Source organism: Rhea pennata, chromosome 1, assembly GCF_028389875.1.
Source record: "Rhea pennata isolate bPtePen1 chromosome 1, bPtePen1.pri, whole genome shotgun sequence".
Classification (NCBI taxonomy): Eukaryota; Metazoa; Chordata; class Aves; order Rheiformes; family Rheidae; genus Rhea; species Rhea pennata.
The window spans coordinates 171,352,847-171,376,499 of NC_084663.1; the positions used below are offsets into that span (position 1 = coordinate 171,352,847).

The window sequence follows — 23,653 nt, forward strand, 5'->3', positions numbered from 1 at the left end:
AGAACAGTATGTCGTTCACTTATGATGAGGCAGGAAAAATGCATGTGGGTGTTCAAGTGTCTGCAGATCACTTGATATGTCACTATTATATGACCAGAACATGACTTTTGCTAATATTTTTTAATATGACTATATAATGATTGCTCTGTATCTAGTTGGTTTCATCATTGGAAGCACCTGCAGCCGCATCACATGCTTACTGGACATGTGTGTTCCTTGCAGGTGACTGAGCTGTGCATTTGCACAGTGGGAGGGGTTGCATTTTTTTTGTCATGCCCATCAATGACAGAAGTAGAGACAGGGTCCACAGGCGTAGACTTCCAGAGCGATTCACTTCTCTTTGCTCCTGTCTGAAAAGCTTGTGTGAAATAAGGAAACAGTAAATAGGCTGCCAATGAAATAAATTATTCTGGTAGTAATACTTGCCATCAGGTCCATCACTTGGTTACCTTGGCATATACATTTTAATACAAAAGCAGGCATAAAAAGGTGCTGTTTTGGTAAATAATCAAACTGTTAAATAAAATACTTGAAACATGTTAAGACAGAATTATACAACTGGTAGAAAAAATTTACATTTTCAGTATAATCATTTTGGTTAATAGTGATTCTGTTTCTTTGTATTTGCTTTTGTTATTCCTGATGTCCATTAAAAAAAGTTACCACTCCACTGACAAATTTTCAAACTTTTTTTTTTCTAAAGGGTATATAGTCTGGTCGTACGACAGACATTGCTAGAAATACCTCAGAATTTCCATGGCAATTCTGAGGGCTAGGCAGTTGCTTTACCGTGTCTCCACTTTACATACGCCAAATATGTAGTACAAGTGTCATCTTTTTAGTAAATTTCATCCGCTTTTTAGAAGGAAGAGATGCTTCACCTGCTGGATTAAACCTAATTCTCTAGAAGCATTACTTAATATCTATGTACACTGTTCTCTCTGTAGACACAGAATGCATGGAGATTCATGCACCTTTTTCACCTACCATATTTACATATCTTCTGTACACAATAATCACTAGAAAATAATTTTTTTCAGAACAGTGATATTTGTTAAAATTAGTTAATAAAACTGCTGAAATTACTTCATTGTAATGGCACTTTGTATACAATAAAAGAAAAAATATTTGAGCAATATCTATAAGTACAGGGTTAGGTTTTAAGATCTGAAAGATTTGCAAGTCTTTAAGTGCTATACTGCACACACTGAATAATGAAGACTCTGAGTTGAAAGATTTCCATGAATAATTTTTTCAGAAAAATGAAACATGCAAAAAGGGTAGATATAGATCTAAACTACCAACATACTATTTGCAGCAGCAATTTTTTTTACCTCTATGAATTTTGTTAATAAAACAACAGTCAGTCAGAGTGATCAAAGAATGGATCTGGGATCTCTGCAAGCATAAAGACCTCTGGTTTAAACAGATTCTGTTACAGAACAATAGCTACAAATGTTTGCTGGTCCACATGGTTTAATGATGGTGAATAGGCTGCCTGTTTCTCTGTCATTTAGTTTCCTGCTACTGTTAGGAAATCTTTGTGTCCCAGTGGCAATATAGAATCACAAAATGTGGAAGTTGGAAGGCATCTCTGGAGATCATCTAGTCTAAGCCCTCTACTCAAGCAGAGTTTCTTAGAGCACATTTCCCAGGATTGTATCCAGATGGATTTTGAATATCTCTTAGGATGGAGATTCTGCAACTTCTCTTTAATTACAGTCTAGCTGTTAGAGGACTTTAAAATGACATTCTAATTTCTGGACAGGATAGTGACTTTCAAGAAATTTATAAATAATATGCTTGTCACCTTAATGCTTGTATCTGATGTGAAAGCAGTTTGACATTAGGAAGTAATAATACACATCATACTTACTAAAAGAAATCACAGAAATAATGTCTAAAATGCATCTTAAGTCAAAAGGGAATGGATATGGTAGTTAGTGAGTATGTTGGCGTTGTCTGAGATGAACTGCATAAATAATAGTTAGTTAAGTAAAATAAAGACTGTATGGCCAACTTGGAGTCAGGTAAAATGCTTAACAAATTAGTATTAAAAGAATACAGACCAATTCTGTTTAATTACTGTGCTTTCTATGTACTTCATAATGTTATTTTATTGAAGAATTAAAGTGATAGTCATTAGGCAAAACTGTTGAAGTCACTTCAAGTTTTTGCTTGGCTGGTTGTTTATCTTGACTCTTCAGAAGCTCCTGCTTTAGAGGGTACTGTGTTTTCCAGTATGTAGCTTTGATGCATTAGATTGCTTAGAAGTAGATTTTCTGTCATCTTTCAGGTCTACTTTATTGGCACACTTTGAGCTGTCTCTCCCACTGTTCTGTGAGTTCTTGCTCCTTCCTTATGAAGTATGGGGGGGGGATTTATTTACTGTTTCTGCTCTATTCTTTCTTCTAACATAACATTTTTAGAAGACTGAGGTTATAATTATAAATTGTGTTCATAGATGGAAGTGGGGAAAGAGGTGAGAAGGATGCCAGCAAAATCACAACCTATCCACCAGGGGCTGTCCGCTTTGACTGTGAACTGCGAGCTGTACAAGTCAGTTGTGGATTTCACCATTCAGGTAAAAAAATGAAAATTAAAGTTATACCTTAGAGGTTTTTTTTTATTGTTGTCATATGTACTTCTACTGCTTTATGTTTAATGTTCAATAAGGATGTACGCTGGGAGTGTTCGGAGGTTAAGATTTAAGTTTCTGTATTACTATGTAGTCTGCCTCTCTGTCCTCTAGCAGTGAAAAGGACTAGAAATACCATATATGGAATTAACATGGAATTAATATGGAAAAATTAATATGGAATTAAGCACTTTGGTAACATCCCCATTGCCCATTTGGTAACGCACAGCCACATCTGCAAGGCTCAGTTCCAGCCCTGTGTAGAGATGCAAGCTGTGATAGGTTGTGAAAGGTGGTGTAGGTCTTTTAGTGCAGTGTTCCAGTAGAGGCTACTGGCTGTGCTTCTCAGAAAGGCTAACTAGCACTGGTGCGGTACCACATTCACAAGTGTGTATTACTTCAAATATCTGAGCTGGAATTCACATGGTTGCCCTGAAAGTGATTTAATGTTAGTGCTAGCTTATGCTACTTCCATGCTGATGGCCTCCCTTTTTCTGAATGAAGAGAATGAAATTTAACACTGAAAAGCTATGTTAGCTAAAAACAAGACAAGGATTCTTTTCTGGCTTACATGTTGTCCTTATGCTTTGAGAATACTGACCACTAATGAAATTTGAAAAAAAATCAGTCTTTCAAACTTGAACTTAATTTTCACTTTTGCTAATAATATAAATCTCATTTGAAAGAATTGAATCTGGATGTTAACGAGTAAAAGTAAATATGGTGTTTGATGATGTCTTTTTTCAGTGTTAGTCCTGCATAAGGCCATTTAAAAGGTTATGTTTGATGTTTGCAGTTAGATAAAAATGTCTGTCTGTGGGACCAGTCTCTCACAGTAAGTTTTTTTTTGAGCTATTTGCCATTTCAATTTGTATTGTTGACTTTTTTTTGAAGTTTCAGTCTTTCAGTAAGAAAAACAATAGATAAATGGTGTCGTATCTCATAGAAATAGTAAAATTAATCTGTCGACGTCTTAGTGAGCAAATAAAGGTAAAAGTAGTTTTGGAAATCTGCTAATAGGTGCTTCAATTTAGCAGTCAGTTTTTCCAGTTTGCTGACTTGCTAATTTTTAATAAAAGGTCTTGCTTCTCACACCCTCCCCTCAAAATACAGTTATAGCTCTTTAATCTCTTTAAATTACAGAATTCAAGTATAATTTGAATGATAAATTATAATTTGTAACACTTTTCATCTATTAACACGTTTGGAAGCATGACACGTGGTTTACTTAACACAGAAAAGTCTTCTCTACAGTATTTTCAACACGTGTACATGTAGTACTTATGCAGTAGATCTTGTTCAGTCCTTAATAGTGTCAGCACTTGGCAGAATTGGAACCTGAAGATGAAGTTCTGCGGATACTTTCGCACATACAAATTTTAAGAATCAGGATAGCTATGGTAATGCCAATAGCTTCAGCAGTATGACTGGTGCATTTAAACTGTAGTATATAATCCCTTTCCAGTTCAACAATAAAAATTTCTATCCTCTTCAGCCATACTCAGCTTCTTAATATTTTTAATCATGTATGATACAAGTAAAAAAAAAAAAGGACATGTGAAAACTTTTAATACGTCTGAAAAATACTATTTTTTTTTTGTTGTTTTCAGTGGTTTTGATGGAGAATGGTGATGTTTACACATTTGGATATGGGCAGCATGGGCAACTTGGACACGGTGATGTTAATTCCAGGTAAGCTGAAAAGTAATCAAAGGACATAATTGTATATTGACGTATGGCTGTATAAAGAGTGACTAAAATTCTCTGTTTCTCTGTAGCTAGGAAGCAGGAAAATTCAAATATTGTCCAAATTAGAGGTTGATAAAGTCCAAACCTAAGCTTATCCCCTGTTCTCCAGTGGGTAGATACACTGCTAACAGTAACCATACTATTCCACTCTATAGGCAGTCAGTTTAATATAAGAAAGCTTCTATATATAATTATTAGCATAGTTTTGATAATTGACTTGAAAATTTTTCTGTCTTTTCACCTCTATTCCACATATGAAAGTATGTAATATTGAAATCTGTTTAAGATTTCATTATTTCTACAAAATATCGTATATGCAGTATCTCAAATAGTATGATGTTATAAATTTAGATTACCCTGTTTCTGTTACATTACTGGCAGTAGTCCATTTGATAAAATCTCCTTTTTTATTTGTTTCTTAATTAACTCCCCCAAATTAAGTCACTTCTGGCTTGGGACTTGGCTGCATTTTATAGACACCTAATTTAGGTATCAGCATATGAAAGAGATTTTTGCTTTCTTGTTGATGGATAAACAGTCAGAGAAGTCAATAGGGTCTGGAGAGCTATTTGACTAGCTAGATACATATCTACTTGTCAGTAAGTATGCTCAGTAAGTAGCTCTGTTAATTCTGTTGACTATACCTCTGTTGACTACAATGAGAGCATAGACAACTGAATCTATGTATCTTTAATGTGAAGGCTCAATCTCACCCTTAGTATCTCTTCTGATCACTAAAATACCAGTGTGCAGCCATGAAAGGAAATGTAATAATGTCATTCTTTGAGTAAGCACATATACCATATGCACATAAGACGGGATTTTGAATAGTAGGAATCATTGGTTCTTTGTGTATGTCTATACCTTTGTTTATTATACCTAGTTTTCTTATGTAAAAGACATAAAAGGAGTGGAGCGTCTGTGACCTGTCTTCAGTTCTGTCCTTTTTCTTGTAGTAGTAAGATGAAAATTACTTGAGCATCTATCCTCCTTAATCTCTCTGGAGACTTTCAAATCATTTCTTTTGTCAAGTTTCTGAAGAAATCTTCATCGTCTTAAAACTTTCATTGGATTCAATAAACAAAGGGGGGAAAGGGAAGGAAGGAAGACATTTTACTGGAAATACTACTTTGCAGTGATTACTGAACTTAGTGGTAATCTCTACAGTGTTAACCCTACTCAATTTGTATTGGATTAGTGACTGCAGTTTATATTTCTGCCTGTGATAAACCGTATCACAGATAAGTACTCTTTTTTTTTATTCCTGGAAATTCATGGAGAATTGGTCTAAGCTATGACTGTTTTAACAGGCAATTCAGGTCACTGCTAGAATAAGGTTAGTTACTCCCTTCACTACTAAATAGGTACAAACAGCAGTGACGTTTGTACTGATAACTTACTGTCTCCCATTTCCAGCTTTGATGAAATCACTTGGCATTTCTGAAGACATCAGGGCTATCTGTTCTATTTGTCAGTATTTCAGGCAGTAACCCCCACATCTGTTGCTTATTAAGACAGAAATCGGATGAAGACCAAATGCAGTTCAAAATGAGATCCCAGAAGAGAATGTGAAACATCCTGTCTCAAATGATAGTGTTGACCAGGCCTAGCATGCGAGGAGGTACAAGGGGCTTGGCACTGGCTTACGTATTGTTCTGCAGCAGTCCCTAGACAGTATCTGAAAAAACCTTAAAAGAATTTGAAGTGTGTCCTATGCATGAGAACTGGCTGTAATACTATATTGCTGTTTAGCACCATCATTCAAATGGTAATTTCCTCATTGATGTACTTCTTTTTCCAGCTTTAAGTAGAGATCTCTCCTCTGTCCTCACAGTAAGGGACTCAGAGAAGGAAACAGGGAATCCTTATGCAGAGTTCCACCTGAGTTGGGATGCAGTGGTGCTCAGATGGCCAGCTCCAGCCAGGTCAGTGGTATGTCAGTCATGCAGTGTGTCACATTGCCTGTATTGACCTCAAGAAGACTATCGTCTTCTGAAACCAGGAACTGATACTCTACTGTGTTTCCAGGAAAAAAAAAATAGAGGAAATAGCATTTAGGCAGCCTAGCTAATATACTTAAATATGGGGTCCCCTGAAAGCAAGAACTGTCAGGAAAAATGCAGCAACTGTCATTCTCATCTGAGGGAGCCATCTTCATTGCCGGGTGAAGAAATGATGCAAGTTCCTGGGCAGTGATTGATGACTTGTCCTTTCAGAGACTTCTGTCTTGCAGTGTAAAGATTTAACAGTAAGACTATAGTTAAAAAAAGTCTTGAAAATGCTTTAATATTTTGAATACTGCACAACTGTCCAGAAATGTCTTTCTCCTTAATGAAAGGAATTCTGGACCTATATCTTAGAGTATGGTAAACCCCACAAATTCTTCCTCTGACTGCGCTAAGAAGGAGGCATATTATATGCCCTTGAAGACTATACCTGCAAGCAAACAAAAGAGCATATGAACAGGATGACATGATTCTGAATAAACCATTAATGTAATTAAAATGATGTGGAGGAACAAGTAATATGCACAGGATGTTGCTGTTTTTTTCTCCAGCAAGGATTTTAATCGTTCGCAGATGGACCACTTCCAAGTATGTGATCTGGTTCCTGGTAGATATTTTTTTCTGTTTCAGTATGCTGGATCTTAGAGCCATTGAACCAATCTGCATAGTCTTTCCATTCTGAAATCCACAGTGGCAGATGTTGATGCACAACATCAGGGATTTGTCAGCCTCTGTCATAGGGGTGCATGCATTCTGCTCAAACTAGATGCTCGATGGGTGGATAGAAACTCATTGGGATCAGACAGTGCTTTGTAATATCAAGTCTTGGTGAAAAATAGCGAGTCTTTTATTTTGCTAAGCAAAGGGCTGTCTGTTCCAGATGCTTCTTTCAAGAAACAGTGACTCCAAACTCCAAGTTCTTTTCTTTATTGTTCAAAACTTGCCTGCATTTCTTATACAGATGATTGATTTCAACACTACATTAGCAAGCACATAATATGGCGATCAAACTCCAGAAATGGAACCACTAAAGTAAGACAACCCTGTTGTGTTTTTACTTACCAAGAGTCAACAATAATACGGAAGAAATACTGAGCAGACCTTCCATGTGCAGTAAACCATATTAATTTTAAGAATAAAGCATAGAGACTTTATATCCTACTACTATCTCTAGGAAAAAACACATCCAGCATCTCTGCTGCGTAGGACTGTATTTCTAGACTCATTGTCTGGTATTTTTCAGCAGTGGATTACAGGTCTTATTTAAACCTGTTCACCAGATTTCCAGATCTGCTAACATCTAAAATCAATAAACCCCCATTTTTTAACTCCAATATTGTCCAACACTGACTCTGACTGACAGGAGTTAGTCTGTTTTTTTACAGTAATAGCCTGTGGTTTTTTGAACCTGGTTTTACAGCACCATGGTCAGCTGCCGTGAGTGAAATCTTCCCTTGCCTGTCAGTGGGCTATTGGCTGGATAAGTACCATGGACAGCGGTTGTTCCAGCAGTAATTACAAGACATGTTTTCAAAGGACAGCCATATCCACTTTCCAGAAATACTTACTCTTCAGGTTGAAAGAGTGTTTCAGGGCAGACAGTCTAAATGCATTTGGACCTTCTGCAGGATCCTGAGTTAACTGATGTATGTATATCTTTCCTGCCTTTCATTCAGCTGTTTTATGTTTTCCCAAGTAGTCTCAGATTGCTGTTTGTGTAGTTGAGCTTCATCCTGTGTTTGTGAATGCCCAGAATCATTTTCGTACCCAGAAGCCAAAGAATCTGCTATGTTCTTACCGAAGTTTTCTTCAACTCCTTTCCAGAATATTTCTTTCTTTCTCTCATTCAAATGGAGAAAGACTGGTTGTCAAAACTTTGATTAAAAGATCTCTCAGGCTCTTCGATGTGTATGCTGAGATTTTCTATGTTGAGTTTCAAATGGATAGTGAAATACTCAACAACATCACAGGTTTTAAATTCTATATAAATCAAACTTGCTCATTTTTTCCCTAAATCCCTCCTTTTATGGAATGAAAACTATTTCTTTATAATTTTACTTTATTTGGTTGTCATGGTAAAATATTTTGCACTTTTTCTTGTTAATTTTATAGTATAGTTACTCTAGAATGCAGGCTATTGTAATGATAAAGCTGTTTATGAGGATGGCATGTTATATCTCTCTACATTAGTTGCTTATCTAGTTTTGCTCAGCTACAACTAACAGAATATCTTTCTCTCTGCTCAGATAACCTTACTGATAGAGTCAACCAATAAGATAGAAAGGAGAAATAAGGTTATGGGGACTCTTCGTTTTTTTTGTTTACTTTTTAATATAAATGATTGGCTTTATAGTAGTCAGAGTAAACATGATGATTGTGAGAATAAAGGATTGAATGCTGCTTCCTAGCCGTCTGCAGTGGGATTCACAGAAACATGCAGTTCAAGGAAGAAGTAACTCTGGCTCTTTGAAATTGTTCATGTGTCTCCCACACTGTACCTGCTGTCTGCTGTCAGAGTCTTTAAATCACTATGGGATTCAAACTGCAAGAAAACAGAGAGAAACTTGCCGGGTTTTTTTGCCCTGTGTCATTTTATGTGCATGTATAGAGTTGCACAGTACATATATAGCCCCAGGGAACACCAGTTCACATCCATCATGCTTCAGACACACAAGCTCTTAAAGTTAAAGGGTCTTAATGAATTCGTTGCCTTTGGGATAAATAGCTTTGTGATAATAGTTTAGTTTTCATGCATCAAATAGACAAAATATTCACTTTGTGCTTACAAGCATAGGATTGATAATTTCATGCCTGCAGCTGTCACATTTTTGAGGGAAAAAAGCTTTAACGAAAAGTTATGGGAAACAAAATCTTTCATGAATTTTTTTTTCTTTTTAAAAGCAATAATTTTAGATTAGTTCTTAGTTACATTTTATTTCTCCTTCAACGCCTTTTCCAGCTTATCTAAAAGTTAATGGGAGTTGAATGATGTCCCACTAATGTTTTTTTTAAATCTTTCATCATTGCTAGTTCTGCTGAACTTCATTTGGTGTGTGTGCATGTGTGATCCTATTGGTGCCTAAACCCACGTGATTATAGACCAGCCAACACTTTTACAAACTCATGTTTTGCATCCTCTACCACATTTGATGCATTCTCTCTGTCTCCACCATTCTTTTCCACATTTCCATGTACCTTAATCTTCGCTTCTCATCTTCTACCTCGTCTCTTTGCCTACTGAACACGATTCCTCTCCTTTCTCCCACTTCCTTTTTATCTGCAATTTAGCCAAAACCAGAATGAAGTAACCCATCTTTTTGCCTGTCAGCTGCTGAACAATTCCTAAGTAACTCTATACTGACACTTATTTATTCAGCATAAGACAATCTGTTCTTATTTTAGATTAACCTACTTTTGAAAGCTCATATTTAAATGTGAGTTTAGGTAGCTGTTTTTGTTCTGTGGTCAGAGTTCTCAAACATGAAGTTTCTTGATCAAATTCACATTGTTTCTAAGTCCAAAATAATTTTGAAGGGTAGGTAGATATTTATTATGTGGTTCGAAGACTGCTACAGTTCTGGTATGCTCCTGTTCACTTTGGTGACATTTAGGTTAAAATTTTAGTTTTAGTGTCATATACTTCATTCTTTTTGTCTTTCCTGCTATTTCTTTTCTAAGACATCGTTTCATTTTTTCTTTCTTTTTTTTTACTTGTTCATACTATTTATTTTTTTTTCACCTATCATTTCTGCTGAACTGGGACATTGATTTCCCAGTGCCTATTCGTATTTGGGAGGCATAAAGATTAGACTTTTTCAGACCTTTCTGGAAAACAATATGGCAAGGATTGAGGATCAAGAATTTGATTTCAGGTAGTTTTTCAATGCCTTATTCTCCATTAGAAAGCTGCTGGAGGTGGGTAGACCTTCTCTTCCTTTTATAACTCCCTAGACAGCTATATCAGGAGAGTCATATTGGTACTGCTTCTGGTTGTACTAGAGTACTAGCCACATAAGGCTTTGATTGTTTCAATGTAAAGAATTTTGTTCTTAACCATCACTCACACTACAATATATTTTAATGCTGCATTTTTTTACAGTGTAATCTGTTAGTGTAATCTACAGTACCATTAATGTAATCCTATAATAATAGATTAAATTAACCATTTTGATTCTATGCTGATTTCAGATTTTAATTGAAAAGAGTAATTAATCTGATTCCCTGTAACAAGAGGGGACTAAGCTTAAGTATCCAGAGCAATCTTTCAAATGTATTTCAAAAGATTTTTCCTTTGATATTCCTTCAGTTCACTCTGGTTAGATACTTGTTTTTCATTTAATATATGAGATGTTGCTTGACTCTGGTTCTGCATAGTAGGTGAATATAGTGAATATATTTCACAGTCAATGAAATCATGATAATACTAATATATGTGTTAAATGTTGCATATGCATATATTGATACAAAATTAATTTATTTTCACATAGGGGATGTCCTACTTTGGTGCAAGCATTACCAGGTCCTAGTACACAAGTAACTGCTGGAAGCAACCATACAGCTATACTCTTAATGGATGGCCAGGTTTTCACGTTTGGAAGTTTCTCAGTAAGGAAATAATATTATACATATTTACATGTATAGTAAATTGTTCAAAGACCTTTCAAAACTGTTTGCTTATACTTGCACACATAGAACAACTCACGACTTCTGCATGCCTTTTGTGTCTATGTCCCTGTTATGTTTAAAAACGTGGCCTCTAATGCTGTTGTGGTTAGAAAAGCATGACGACAAAAATTCTTGATGTTTTATATTTTAATTAATGATTGGCATTTAAGATTGGGCTGTTTATTAACTGTTTGTTCAAACTGTCATTGTTGCAAGCATTCTTGCAATCACAAATGAACATCTATTTCATATTCTATTGCCTATCTGTTTGCATCAGCTGGAAGAGATAACAGGGTCCTAATTTTCATAGAAATAGGAATGAGTTACAGTCGTTATGATTGTGGTTAAGGGGAGTCATTGCTTGATGTAGTACAGCATAACTCTGATACTCTTCTTTCATGTTCATATGGCACATATCCTTCTTTAGTCCACCTGGAATCCATTTGCATATTCATTGATTAAGCACTTAGACATCATTTAACTCCCCTTCCTTCTAACTTTGCACTTCTGTGCCTCCTTGCCCTGGCAGCTGCCCCCTCTCTGCAGACAATTTCTCCAAATTGTCTGTTGCTAGTACTTCCTTACTAATGTCCTTCTGACAAAAGCTGGAGTACAAGTATTGAGCTATTTTTATACACTCTAAAAAGAATGTACTGCCAAAAATGAAGGAAGAGCACCTTTTGATTTTTTTTTAACAAAAATCCAAAAAAGTGAAGAATGAAATTTTTAGAATCAGCAAACTCTGATTTTAATTAAATCTGTGCCATGGGAAGACTCTTACATTAGGTAATATTTTGTTGTTTTTCAGCTCTTGAATAAAAAAGATTGGTGTATGTCTTTTTCAAAGGTGATTCAAGCACATAAAAGCTTAAGCGTTATTGACTTTCATTAAAAGAGCTAAATTCACTTCAAAAAACAGAACTTAAAAACCTGCCTGTTAATTGAGCTTTTTTCCTTTTTCTAGAGGAAACTATTTCTGAAGGAACTATTTTTTTCTAAAAATAATTGGAGACCATATTTAGACCACCTGATTTATGTATCCAATTTTAATATTCTAATGACAGAGACTTGGTTGAGAACCTTATAAAGTCAGAAAAGCTGAAAATCAAGCACGTAATTTAACAGAATCACAGGATGGTTGAGGTTGGAAGGGACCTCTGGAGATTACCTAGGCAAACCCTGCTGCTCAAGCAGAGTCACCTAAAGCATGTTAGACAGGATCATGTCCAGGAGGGCTTTGAATATCTCCAGAGGAGACTCCACAACTTCTCTGGGCAACCTGTTCCAGTACACTGTCAAATTTTTTTCTCAAGTTCAGATGGAACTTACGCGTTTCAGTTTGTGCCTGCTGCCTCTTGTCCAACAGGTACCACTGAAAAGAGTCTGGTCCCATCCTCTTGATCCCCTCTCAGCCTTCTCTTATCCAGGCTAAATAAGCCTAGAGAAGGCTAACTAAGCCCAGACTTTCCTCATGAGAGAGATGCTTCAGTCTTCCAGTCATCTTCATAGACCTATGCTGGACTCTCTCCAATAGCTCCATGTCTCTCTAGTACTGGGGAGCCCAGAATTGGACACAGATGAGGCCTCATCAGGGCTGAGTACAGGGGCAGGATCACCTCCCTCGACCTGCTGACAAAACTACTCCTAATGCACCCCAGGAGACCATTGGCCTCCCTGGCCACAAGGGCACATTGTTGGCTCATGGTCAACTTGTTGTCCACCAGCACTCCCAGGTCCTTCTCTGCAGAGCTGCTCTCCAGAAGGTCAGTCCCCAGCCTGTCCTGGTGCATGGAGTTATTCCTCCCTAGGTGCAGGACATTGCACTTGCCTTTGCTGAACTTCATGAGGTTCCTCTCCGCCCAGCTCTCCAGCCCATCCAGGTCTCTCTCAATGGCTGCACAACCTTCTGACATATCAGCCACTCCTCCCAATTTAGTATCATCAGCAAACATTCTGAAAAGGCACTCCGTCCCCTCATCCAGGACACTGATGAATCAGTTGAACAAGACTGGACCCAGTACTGAGCCCTGGTGGATGCCACTAGCCACAGGCCTCCAAGTAGACTCCATGCCACTGATGACGACCCTCTGAGCTCTGCCTTCTCAGTCCACCTTGCAATCCACTCCTCTAACCCACAGTTCCTGAGCTTATCTAGGAGGATGTGATGGGAGACGATGTCAAAAACCTTGCTGAAGTCAAGGCAGACAACATCCACTGATCTCCCCTCATCTCCTCAGCCAGTCACTCCATCATAGAAAGCTATCAGATTGGTTAAGCGGGATTTCCCCTTGTGAATCCATGCTGACTACTCCTGATCACCTTCTTTTCCTCCATATGCCTGGAGATGACATCCAGAATGAGCTATTCCATCACCTTTCCAGGGATGGAGGTGTGGTTGACTAGCCTGTAATTTCCTGGGCCCCCTTTCTTGCCCTTTTTGAAGACTGGAGTGACTCTGGCTTTCTTCCAGTCCTCAGGCACCTCTCCAGTTCTCCGTGACCTTTCAGAGATGATGGAGAGCAGCCTGGCAACAACATCCACCAACTCCCTCAGCATTCATGGGTGCATCCCATCAGGGCCCGTGGATTTGTGGGTGTCAGATTTGCCTAAAAATGATCTCTAATCCCTTCTTATTGACCAAAGGAAAGCCTTCCTTTCTCCAAACTTTCTCTTGTCTCCAGGCTCTGGGATTCCAGAGGGCCAGTCTTAGCAGTGAAGACTGAAGCAAAGGTGGCATTCGGTAACCCTTCATTGTGTCCTTCGTTACCAGGACCCTCACTCCATTCAGCAGTGGACCCACATTTTCTCTAGTCTTCCTCTTGTTACCTATGTACTTGAAGAATCCCTTCTTGTTGTCTTCGGCATCTCTTGTCAGATTTAATTCCTAATGGGCCTTAGCCTTTCTTGTTGCATCCCTGCATACTCTGACACTGTTCCTATATTCCTCCCAAGTGGCCTCTCCCTTTTACCATGTTCTATGTACTTTCTTCTGTTTGAGTTTTGCCTGGAGCTCCTTGCTCATCCATGCAGGTCTCCTGCTCCCTTTGCTTGGCTTCTTGCTCATAGGGATACACTCCTCTTGATCTTGGAAGAAATGATGCTTGAATACTAGCCAGCTCTCTGGGACCCCTTTTCCTTCTAGGTTCCTAACCCATGGGATTCCTCCAAGAAGTTCCCTGAAGAGTCTGCTCTCGTGAAGTTCAGGGTTGCTCTCCTGCTTGTTGGCTTGCTTCCTCCTTGCAGGATCCTGAACTCCACTATCTCATGGTCACTGCAGCCAAGGCTGCCCCCAACCTTCACACCTCCTACCAGTCCTTCTTTGTTTGTCAGTACAAGGTCCAGCAACACATCTCTCCTTCTTGGCCCCTCAACCACCTCTGTCAAAAAGTTATCATCAGCTAGATACTTAGGTGCAGTACAGGTCCTCCTTTGTCCACCTCTCAGTAACTACTTGTTTGTCCACTTGTCAATAAGTACCTGTAGGTTGAACATAAGGCTCTAGGTCTCCATGTCAGGATGTTAAATAGCATATTCCGAGATGCTTACTTAGGCACTTGATACTCTTTTTAATGAAATTTGATATACTAATCAATCTCTAGGTATTGTTAGGTGGTGTTTGCTCTGTATGACTTATTATCGATATAAACAAGGAGCTTAGTGGACTTTAGACAGTCTGAATTCAACTGTAGGATTTTTGTGTACTAATTCATTCCTAGTTTAGCACTGAAGTTATTTATATATTGAGTAGTGAAGCAGAATAAATGCTTTTAAAATTGATTCCTAAGATGGAAATGGATGTCTTCATCATGGAGAGTTTGAGTTGTTTAAAAAATGTTCTTCATTAAAAAACCTCACTGAATAGGGAGGAAGGAATCTGCCAGTAGCTTGTTACTTGTATTTAAATGTGTAATGCTTCATTTGGAGTAGTCACTGCTTTCTGAAAATAATTTTGTAGTAAACTATTTCTTCTAGATTATTTAATTTGTATGTTGAAACTACCTAAATAACTAACTTGTTTATCTGAAACTGTTATTGATAGTATTTCTGCATTAGACCTATTGGTATTTACTAATTCTTGCATTCTGTCTATAGAAAGGCCAGCTTGGTAGACCAATTTTGGATATGCCCTACTGGAATGCAAAACCAGCACCTATGCCTAATATTGGCTCTAAATATGGACGCAAAGCTACGTGGATTGGAGCAAGTGGAGACCAGACTTTTCTTCGGATTGATGAAGCTCTCATTAATTCTCACGTACTTGCTACATCAGAGATATTTGCAAGCAGGCATATAATAGGCAAGAACTCTTCTAGAATATTTTAAATCTATTTATGGAATTATTGGAGAAAAAATAGATTGTCATATAAGCAATAGACGAGCAGCAAGTCAAAAATATGAATGGAGTGAATTCCAGTATTTTGACTTTCACTGTATCATTAAGCAACACACTGTGGTGCTAGATGCTTTAGAAAAGTAATTTTATTAAAAGCTAGAATGTAGAAGTCTTAAGCTTTTCTCACATTTTTGACGTTTTATTGCAGTCTTACTATGGCTTATCTTTTGCTGTAGCAGTACATATGTTATTCCCTACTACATTATTACTGCATGCATAGAAGATGCCATATAATGACTAGAATCTCCATATTTTTCTACTCTTTTGCTGCCTGATCTAGGTTTGGTACCAGCTTCAATATCAGAACCTCCTCCTTTTAAGTGTCTTCTGATAAACAAAGTAGATGGCAGTTGCAAAACATTCAATGATTCTGAACAGGAAGACCTTCAAGGATCTGGTGTGTGTCTGGATCCTGTCTATGATGTTATCTGGAGGCAAGTGTGGATTATAGCTATTTAAGCTTTAGTGTAGAAATAACTTAAAATAACTTAGAGGGTCTGATCTGCTCATGATTTGATTATGTCCACTTTCCTAGTAAGAGAAAAACAGCACTTAGTCTTTTGTATGTCTTTTTTCGCATCTTTTGAATGATTTGTTCAAGGAAGCCCAAAACAAACTCCCTTTCCCTGCCTGAATTTTTGGATTTCTGTTCCCTTTTGCATCATTCTCATTCCAGTCTCATCGTACTTGGGGACACCCTAATCTATTCTGCTTATTTTTTCTTTCTTATTTTTCCCTATCTTTCTTCTGTCCACTCCACACCATATCTAGTTTCCACAACTTTGTGTCTTAAACCTTTGTTCTTCTCTGAAACTTTAGAGAGAAATATTTGAATAGTAAACAGGAGTAATGGTGTTCTCAGCTCAGACAGTATGAGAGGTCAAAATGATGACACTTACGTAGACAGCATAGACATTCAAGTTACAGTCGTGTATATTTTGAAATCTTTGGAATTGATTGCATTCAGTGCAGTCTTTGAGCAGCCATAAGTCATAAGCGCTTGTTTCAAAGTAGCATCATGTCAGATTCTTTTATATTGATTTAAAAGGCTATAGTAGCCAAGATTTGGGAGACAATTTTGAAATGTTACCTGGGTGCAAGTGGTGGATGATGTTTAGACTGTTTGAAGAGTTAGGCAAAACAAGAATAATCAATTACAGCTAGAGTAAAGCAGGGAACCAACTGGTCTGCATTCATCGAGAAAGGCAGGATCATGTGGGACCATATCCAGAAAAGATCATTGTGTCCATAGGCTGCCTGCGTCCTACTTTAGATGCTTTCATCCAGAACTGAGATTCAGGAACTTAATAGCTACTTAACATTGAAGCTACTATGTTTGCTAAATATGTTCCTTCTTGATCTCTGAAGCTCTTTGGATGACTGTAGTCCGGCACTGTGCACATCCCCAGCATTATCTGAGTCTTGTTAGCTACATAGCAGTTCTTACTAAAATTATGCTGAGATCTGAAGTGAGCAGGAGTGCCACCGAGTCTCTCTAAGATTTATACATGTATTGTCAACATGGCTAGAACACGGTGAAGGACGGAATTTATGAAAAATACAGTTATTGATGGCCATTGGACAGCAGCCAATTTTGGGAGAAAAAAAGTCAGATGATGACATTCAACTTGATGTAACATCCTAATGGTTATTCATCTTGAGGAAGTTCAAATCCCTATATTTCGCATTCGAAGAAAGCAGCTTAAAGATACTGTTATAGATAAATGAGGGTTGAGATGATACTTTGTTGTCTTGTAGAAAGTCTAGAGTTTAAGGGCTTAACTGTGAAGAACGGATTTTTGGAGTCTCCATTTTCAGATCTATTTCTGTGTTAGCCCATCTTTGTTTAATAGAAAATGTTAAAACAGCTTAGAGAAGAGACATGTTAAATAGTATGCTGGTTAGTAGTGAAATAATTTGTATATTAATTATTATTCCTGGGCATTTTTATTCATGCCTATTGAAATGAATGGGGCAGTTCCTCTGCAAACAGCGATCTTGATTACATAAATTTTAAAGATTTTCTTCACAGCTCTATGGCTTTTTCAACTAGTAATGAAATTCACATAGCTAAATCATTTCGTGTGTATGTGTGTGTGTGTATATAAACACACACACGTATAATATAGAAATTGCTAACTCATTGAAATCCTTAGGAAATACTTAAATATTGAAATATTTATGGTATCCTTTAATATTTTTAGTTAAAACTATTTCTTTCTCAGTTAGTTAGGCAGTCTTATCTCCTTTTGGATTTTTAGTCCAATATATCAAGTAAGGAATTTATTTCATTTTAGTCAGAACACTCATCTTCTAACAGTCTCTTCCCTTAAAAAGTGATATAAAAGACTTAATTCTTTTTATTTTTCTTCAATTTGATCTATAATAGAGAAAGTCCTTGTATTCCCTTGTTTATGCTACCTTTCTCTATAATCCTTCTTAAAACACTCGCAATGTGATGGAATCAGTTTAAAAAGCCCAAACAAAACACGTTGGATTTCTCAAGATCTTTCTAAATATTTTGGAGATAAGTAATCTTTTTACTGTCACTTGGCATCTTTATCATTCTTTAGCACATCTGCCATTATATCTAGTACTTTGCTAGTTACATCATGCTTCTTAAGAGATTATACCATTTTAATATTTATTAGCTTTGAAGTGTGTCTATCATTTTCTGAAATTTGTAAACCCATAATATGATTTTTCCACTTGAAGTATAACAAGAATATATCTGTTTTTTCCAACTGCTAGTGTTTTAATCTAGTAAAGCTTATATGTTTGGCATAGTGATGTTCAGTTCTAACATTTTATACTAGCAAATCTACATTTTACATTAAATAGTTAATAAAATTTAATTATTTTTTTTTAGTCGATGAAATTTTTTTTTTTTTTTACTCTGTTTTGTCTTGCTGTAGGTTTCGACCAAATGCTAGGGAACTGTGGAGTTACAATGCAGTAGTTGCCGATTCCAGACTTCCCTCAGCTCCAGACATGCAGTCCCGGTGTAGTATTTTGAGTCCAGAACTTGCTCTACCAACAGGTTCCAAAGCTCTAACCACCAGATCTCATGCAGCTTTGCACATTCTAGGTATACATTTATAGTTGACGAGTCAGAAACTTAAATGAAATAAAGGCACACTACTTCATGTTTAGATAAATTATACAGCCTTCTGACTTTTGAATTAAAAAAATAACTTAATCTTTCATCATTACTCTTAACACTTAATCAAAATCATTGTCTTCTGTCATCTTAATGATGCTAGAGGATTTTAGAGTTCTAATGGAACCTCCTACTAGAGGTAAGCAAAGTAACATAAAAGACCTTCCTAGTTAATCTTTTTCAACAGTATGCAGAACATAGGAAATACCACTTAATTTACCATGGAGTCCCCAAAAAACAGACAAGAAAAACCCTTCAAATATACAATTAAAAAAATAAAGAATGATTAGAATTTTTTCTTTGCAGTTTGATATATTTGGAAAATTATTTTGGTTACTTATTCCATGATGGTGAGGAGTGATCAGTTTCTTATCCTCTGTCCCTCATCATGTGTTAGAGATGCAGTGATATTTAACTTGAGCAGTATTTTTTTGTATCCAAGTCAGAATAAGAGGCCATGTTAGATATCCGTGTATATGAAACAAAATGCTGTGTATGAAGGTTCTCAAATCTACCCATAATTCAGCTGCTACTTCAACTCTTTTTTCGTATTACAGGAAATAAAAAATGTATCTTACTATTAATTTATTTACCATTGGAGAAGTCACAAAGTAGATTTAATCGTGTTTCTTGGTTAATCATGAAAATGAAATAAATAAAATTGGTCTTTAACATCAAACCTTTGGTTCTGCAACAGTAGCTCCTGACCTTGTAAAGTTAAAGTGATACTCAGTAGTATACATGTGGCTTAGGGACAAAGCAGTTTTGTTACAGTGATCTTTTTTACTAATATTAATTTCCATTTCACCAATTAAAATAAACAGTAAGACATTTTGATTGTTTCTTGGCTTTGCTTTCTTTTAGGTTGTCTTGATACATTGGCTGCTATGCAAGACTTAAAAATGGGTGTAGCAAATACAGAAGAAGAGACTCAAGCAGTAATGAAAGTTTATTCCAAAGAAGACTACAGCATTGTTAACAGATTTGAAAGTATGTACACAGTAAGGTTTTATTGCATAAGCTAATTAGGCTTGTGGAATAAGAGATTATTTCGTATAGATTAACTGTATTTTTGTTGTGTGTTTGTTTTTTTTCTGTAGGTCATGGAGGAGGTTGGGGTTATTCAGCCCACTCAGTAGAAGCTATCCGTTTCTGTGCTGATACAGATATTTTGTTAGGTGGTCTTGGTCTTTTTGGAGGTAGAGGTGAATACACTGCTAAAATAAAGGTAGGATATTTTTTAGAAAAACAGAATGATCTCTCAAAATCAAAACTTTAAAAATACCGATTAAAATAATTTTAAGTTTTTTTCTTGATGAGCAAGTAATTTACTGTGTATTGAAACATTGGTAGTAGAATAGGAAGCAGGCTTCTCAGGGAGAAGTAATGAACCTTATGTTGTAAGTAAGGTGGGTGAGAAAGAGAACTGAGAATTACTACTCTTAAACTGTCCAGTGACCCATTGCTACCTTCACTCAGTGTTATGCCATCTCAGATGTCTTCTGGCAGTGGGTAGAATTGTTTTGTGATGTATTTGTATGAAGGTCTCCGAGGTCTGCCTGCAGAAAATTTAGATGTGGTAGGCTTCAAGTTAGAATCATCTTCTATATCAGGAAACATGTGGGACTGCCTCTTAAGAATGGGAGGACGTTCATCTGCAGCTGGAATTCTTTCAGAATCATGGTCTACCTGAGCCATCATTTCCTGGCTTCTTAGTTTTGATTCTTCAGCTCAGAGTGAATTGTAATGTCACTTAGCATACTCAGTTCTGCTTTGTACTATACATAGCAATCGTTTGGACCTGAGCATGTGTACTGATTTAAAACAATAATAATAATTTTTTAAAAATCTGGCTTTGAATAGAAAAGCACATGCAAACCCACATTGTGATTATAAGAAAAGTCAGGTTTCTGATAAGTAACTTTATTCTTGCATTTATTAAGGATTTTAGAAACATCCTGAAAGATGTTGAAAAGGAAGGAGGTAATATCTATATGAGATTTGTATTAGAAATGTACATTCAGAAAGTTATTCATGTTTTTCTCAATTTAGATGGTTGCTGAGATCTTTTTCTTTTTCCTTTTTCAAATAAGTAGAATTACTAATTATTAAGGTGTGTTTTAGGTTACCAGCCATCATTTTTTTGGTGGAAGAATAGTAGTAGAGACTTTCCAGAATGTCAGACAGGAAAAAAAAGTGATATAATGAAGTTTCTGACATCTCAGCTTTTTTTTTTTTTTTTTTTTTTTTTAATCTCTCTTATCAGTTGTTCGAATTGGGTCCGGATGGGGGGGACCATGAAACTGATGGGGACCTTCTTGCTGAAACAGATGTCTTAGCCTATGATTGTGCTGCTAGGTAAGACATTTTCTTTATCTACTTTACCTACTTCTTGGTTTTCTTCATACACATTTTAAAATTATTTTAAATATAAGCAAAAATGATCATCTGTATTATTAAAGTTCTTAGCGTATCACAGAATAGTTAAGGTTGCAAGGGACCTCTGGGGATCATCTAGTCCACCCCCCCCAACACACACACACACACTCAAACAGGGTCACCTAGAGTACATTACCCAGGACTCTATCCAGACAGCTTTTGAATATCTCGAAGGATGGAGATTCCACAACCTCTCTGGGCAGTATATTGCCATCTGTACATGTCAGGGAAAGGAAAGGTGTCAGGGAAAGGAGTAAAATACCAAATAATACCCCAAGCCATTGTGGTACTATGACTTAGTAATAAATTAAACAAAAAAAATAACAAAATTAACAAAAATTAACCAAAAAAAAAACAAAAGAAGAACTGACACTTTCTCACATACAAATCAAAATCAAATCCTACATTCATGTGATGAGCAGACAAGACAAACAAAACATTCTTTTGAATAGTTGTGTCAAAAGGATGCCTTCAGAAACAAATGTGTATTTGCATTAAGCAACTTATTATTAAACATACTATAATTACAACCTGAATTTATGATAATCAAAAAAGGATTATGTCCAAAAAACCCAAGAAACCAAAAAATGTTTTTTCAGCAAAGTAATTTTTAAGGTTTGATATAAATAGATGCCTGAGAGATTATTATTTTAATTCTCTTTAATTTTTTAATCTATTAGTATTCAATTTTCCTTTTTAAACTGGATATAATTTTCCAAGTATTTGTCTATAAACTAATTCAGATGTATATTTTTCAAAATTTGCTCCTCTCAGAGAAAAGTATGCAATGATGTTTGATGAACCAGTACTCTTACAAGCTGGTTGGTGGTATGTAGCCTGGGCAAGAGTGTCGGGACCTAGCAGTGATTGTGGATCTCATGGACAGGCCTCTATTACTACAGATGACGGGTATTTTTTTTTCATTATTTTTATGCAAAATAAGAGATCTAGTATTACTTGAATAATAATTGTCTTTTTTTTCTTTCAGTGTTGTCTTTCAGTTTAAAAGTTCCAAGAAATCAAATAATGGTACAGATGTTAATGCAGGGCAGATTCCACAGTTACTATACAGGTAATATTTGGACATGCATTTAGAAATGTTGATAAGTTTTTTAAACAGAGGTTCTATAAAAGTAAGCATATGTTTCATGACATCATTGTTGTAGTAAGTTAAGGAAATCAGAATGAAAGAAATGTAGGGAAAGCTTGAAGTGTCATTGAGAAGAGTACAGTTTAAGTACAATATACCAAAACCTATTTTTCTGTGATTTTCTTTAAAAGGTAATTTTTCATATATTCTGCAGCTTTTAATTTAAACAATCATTTTAAAATTTCTTTGTTCTGTAGATGCTGATGTTTTTTCACCAGTAAGGTTCATTTTTTGGCTAGTTAGCAAGTACTCTGTTTATCAGGACTCAGTTTAAGAGCTGTTGTGGTTCACAATTAGTTACTGTAAATTTATTATTCCCATGATGAACGTTAGGTAATCTTGTTTTAAAAAAGCAAGAATTCTTTCACTGTACTGCCAGTATCTTTTTCAGATTAACTCAGCTATATATGAGGTAATACCAGTTCTTCTAACACCAGTTCTGCCAGTCCTTCCTACCAATTCTCTGGCTGTTCTTTTCAAGGTCCCTTATGGTAATAGCTCCCTTCTGCAGATAATCTTTGTGTCTATAGACTCTCTCTCTTCCAGAGGAAGGGGACTCTGTAATAACTACCTTCTTGTACCAAACAAACAAAAGAAGTTGACAGTCTTTCCTGGACTTGCAAATGCTCTTCAGTCGTGTCCTCCCTTTAGAGGCATCAAAGTTTGTCTTTGAGTACAGTCAACTTTCCACAGAAATTACCAAAATGATTAACAGCTTTTGCCCGAACTTTCAGTGCATGAGACCAAATGAAACCTTCTTCAGTGATGATAACTCCTTCTGCTGATATTCAAACTAATTATATGATTGTTCTTAAGACTCTTTTCATCACTAACATTTGTTGAGCAGCCATCTAAAGCTCCTTCCTTGAATGAAGGACTTTCATCAGAAGTGGCAGCACAGGAGTGGTGCTGCAGTCACAGGTGCTACCTGTATTGTTTCTGCTTTTACTGTGAGGGACTTTGACACCCACCTCCTGATCCTTTGACTCCAAACAGTATCTCATGCAATTCAGAATTAAGAATAGAAAAAGGAGACAAAGAGAAAAAATTAGTTACTTGTGAGGAACCAGAGTTCTTCAAGATGTTATTTGAAGTATCCCTTTACTTCCCACCCTCTTCTTTGTCTTTCCTGAAGTCCGTTAATGTTTGTTTTTTTGGAGTGCAGTTTGAGTGGAATTAAAGGGGTAAAGTTATGCTCCAACCTCTGTTTGTCTGCAGGGGGTGTGAACTGATTTTACTTCCACTAATACTGAGAAGGAGAAAAGGATTTGGTTCTAAATGCTTGTTATGCACAGACATCTCACAGTAAAATGAATATATGGCCTACACATACTGATAAAATAGGGTTCTTTGAGGAATAACTTTTCTAATCTTAAAATATATAATCTTAAAAATGCCATCTGAAGACATACATTATATACCTGTATTAATTCCTTATGTGTTTAGATCTTGA

General features: G+C 36.4%; 1 protein-coding gene across 17 annotated transcripts in view; it reads left to right on the forward strand.

The window, feature by feature from the left end:
- The window catches only part of MYCBP2 (MYC binding protein 2), a 212,074-nt gene that overhangs the window by 71,461 nt on the left and 116,960 nt on the right, over nt 1–23,653 (forward strand). For 16 of the 17 annotated variants that reach the window (XM_062566861.1, XM_062566863.1, XM_062566864.1 and 13 more), the window contains 11 exons: nt 2,465–2,584; nt 4,249–4,330; nt 10,881–10,998; nt 15,151–15,355; nt 15,732–15,885; nt 18,367–18,539; nt 19,476–19,601; nt 19,712–19,839; nt 20,878–20,969; nt 21,825–21,959; nt 22,039–22,122. In XM_062566861.1, coding sequence (XP_062422845.1) covers nt 2,465–2,584; nt 4,249–4,330; nt 10,881–10,998; nt 15,151–15,355; nt 15,732–15,885; nt 18,367–18,539; nt 19,476–19,601; nt 19,712–19,839; nt 20,878–20,969; nt 21,825–21,959; nt 22,039–22,122 — 1,417 coding nt within the window. Of the gene's footprint in view, nt 1–2,464; nt 2,585–4,248; nt 4,331–6,251; nt 6,313–10,880; nt 10,999–15,150; nt 15,356–15,731; nt 15,886–18,366; nt 18,540–19,475; nt 19,602–19,711; nt 19,840–20,877; nt 20,970–21,824; nt 21,960–22,038; nt 22,123–23,653 lie in introns of those variants that run through there. The other variant, XM_062566877.1, reaches the window with a different exon arrangement.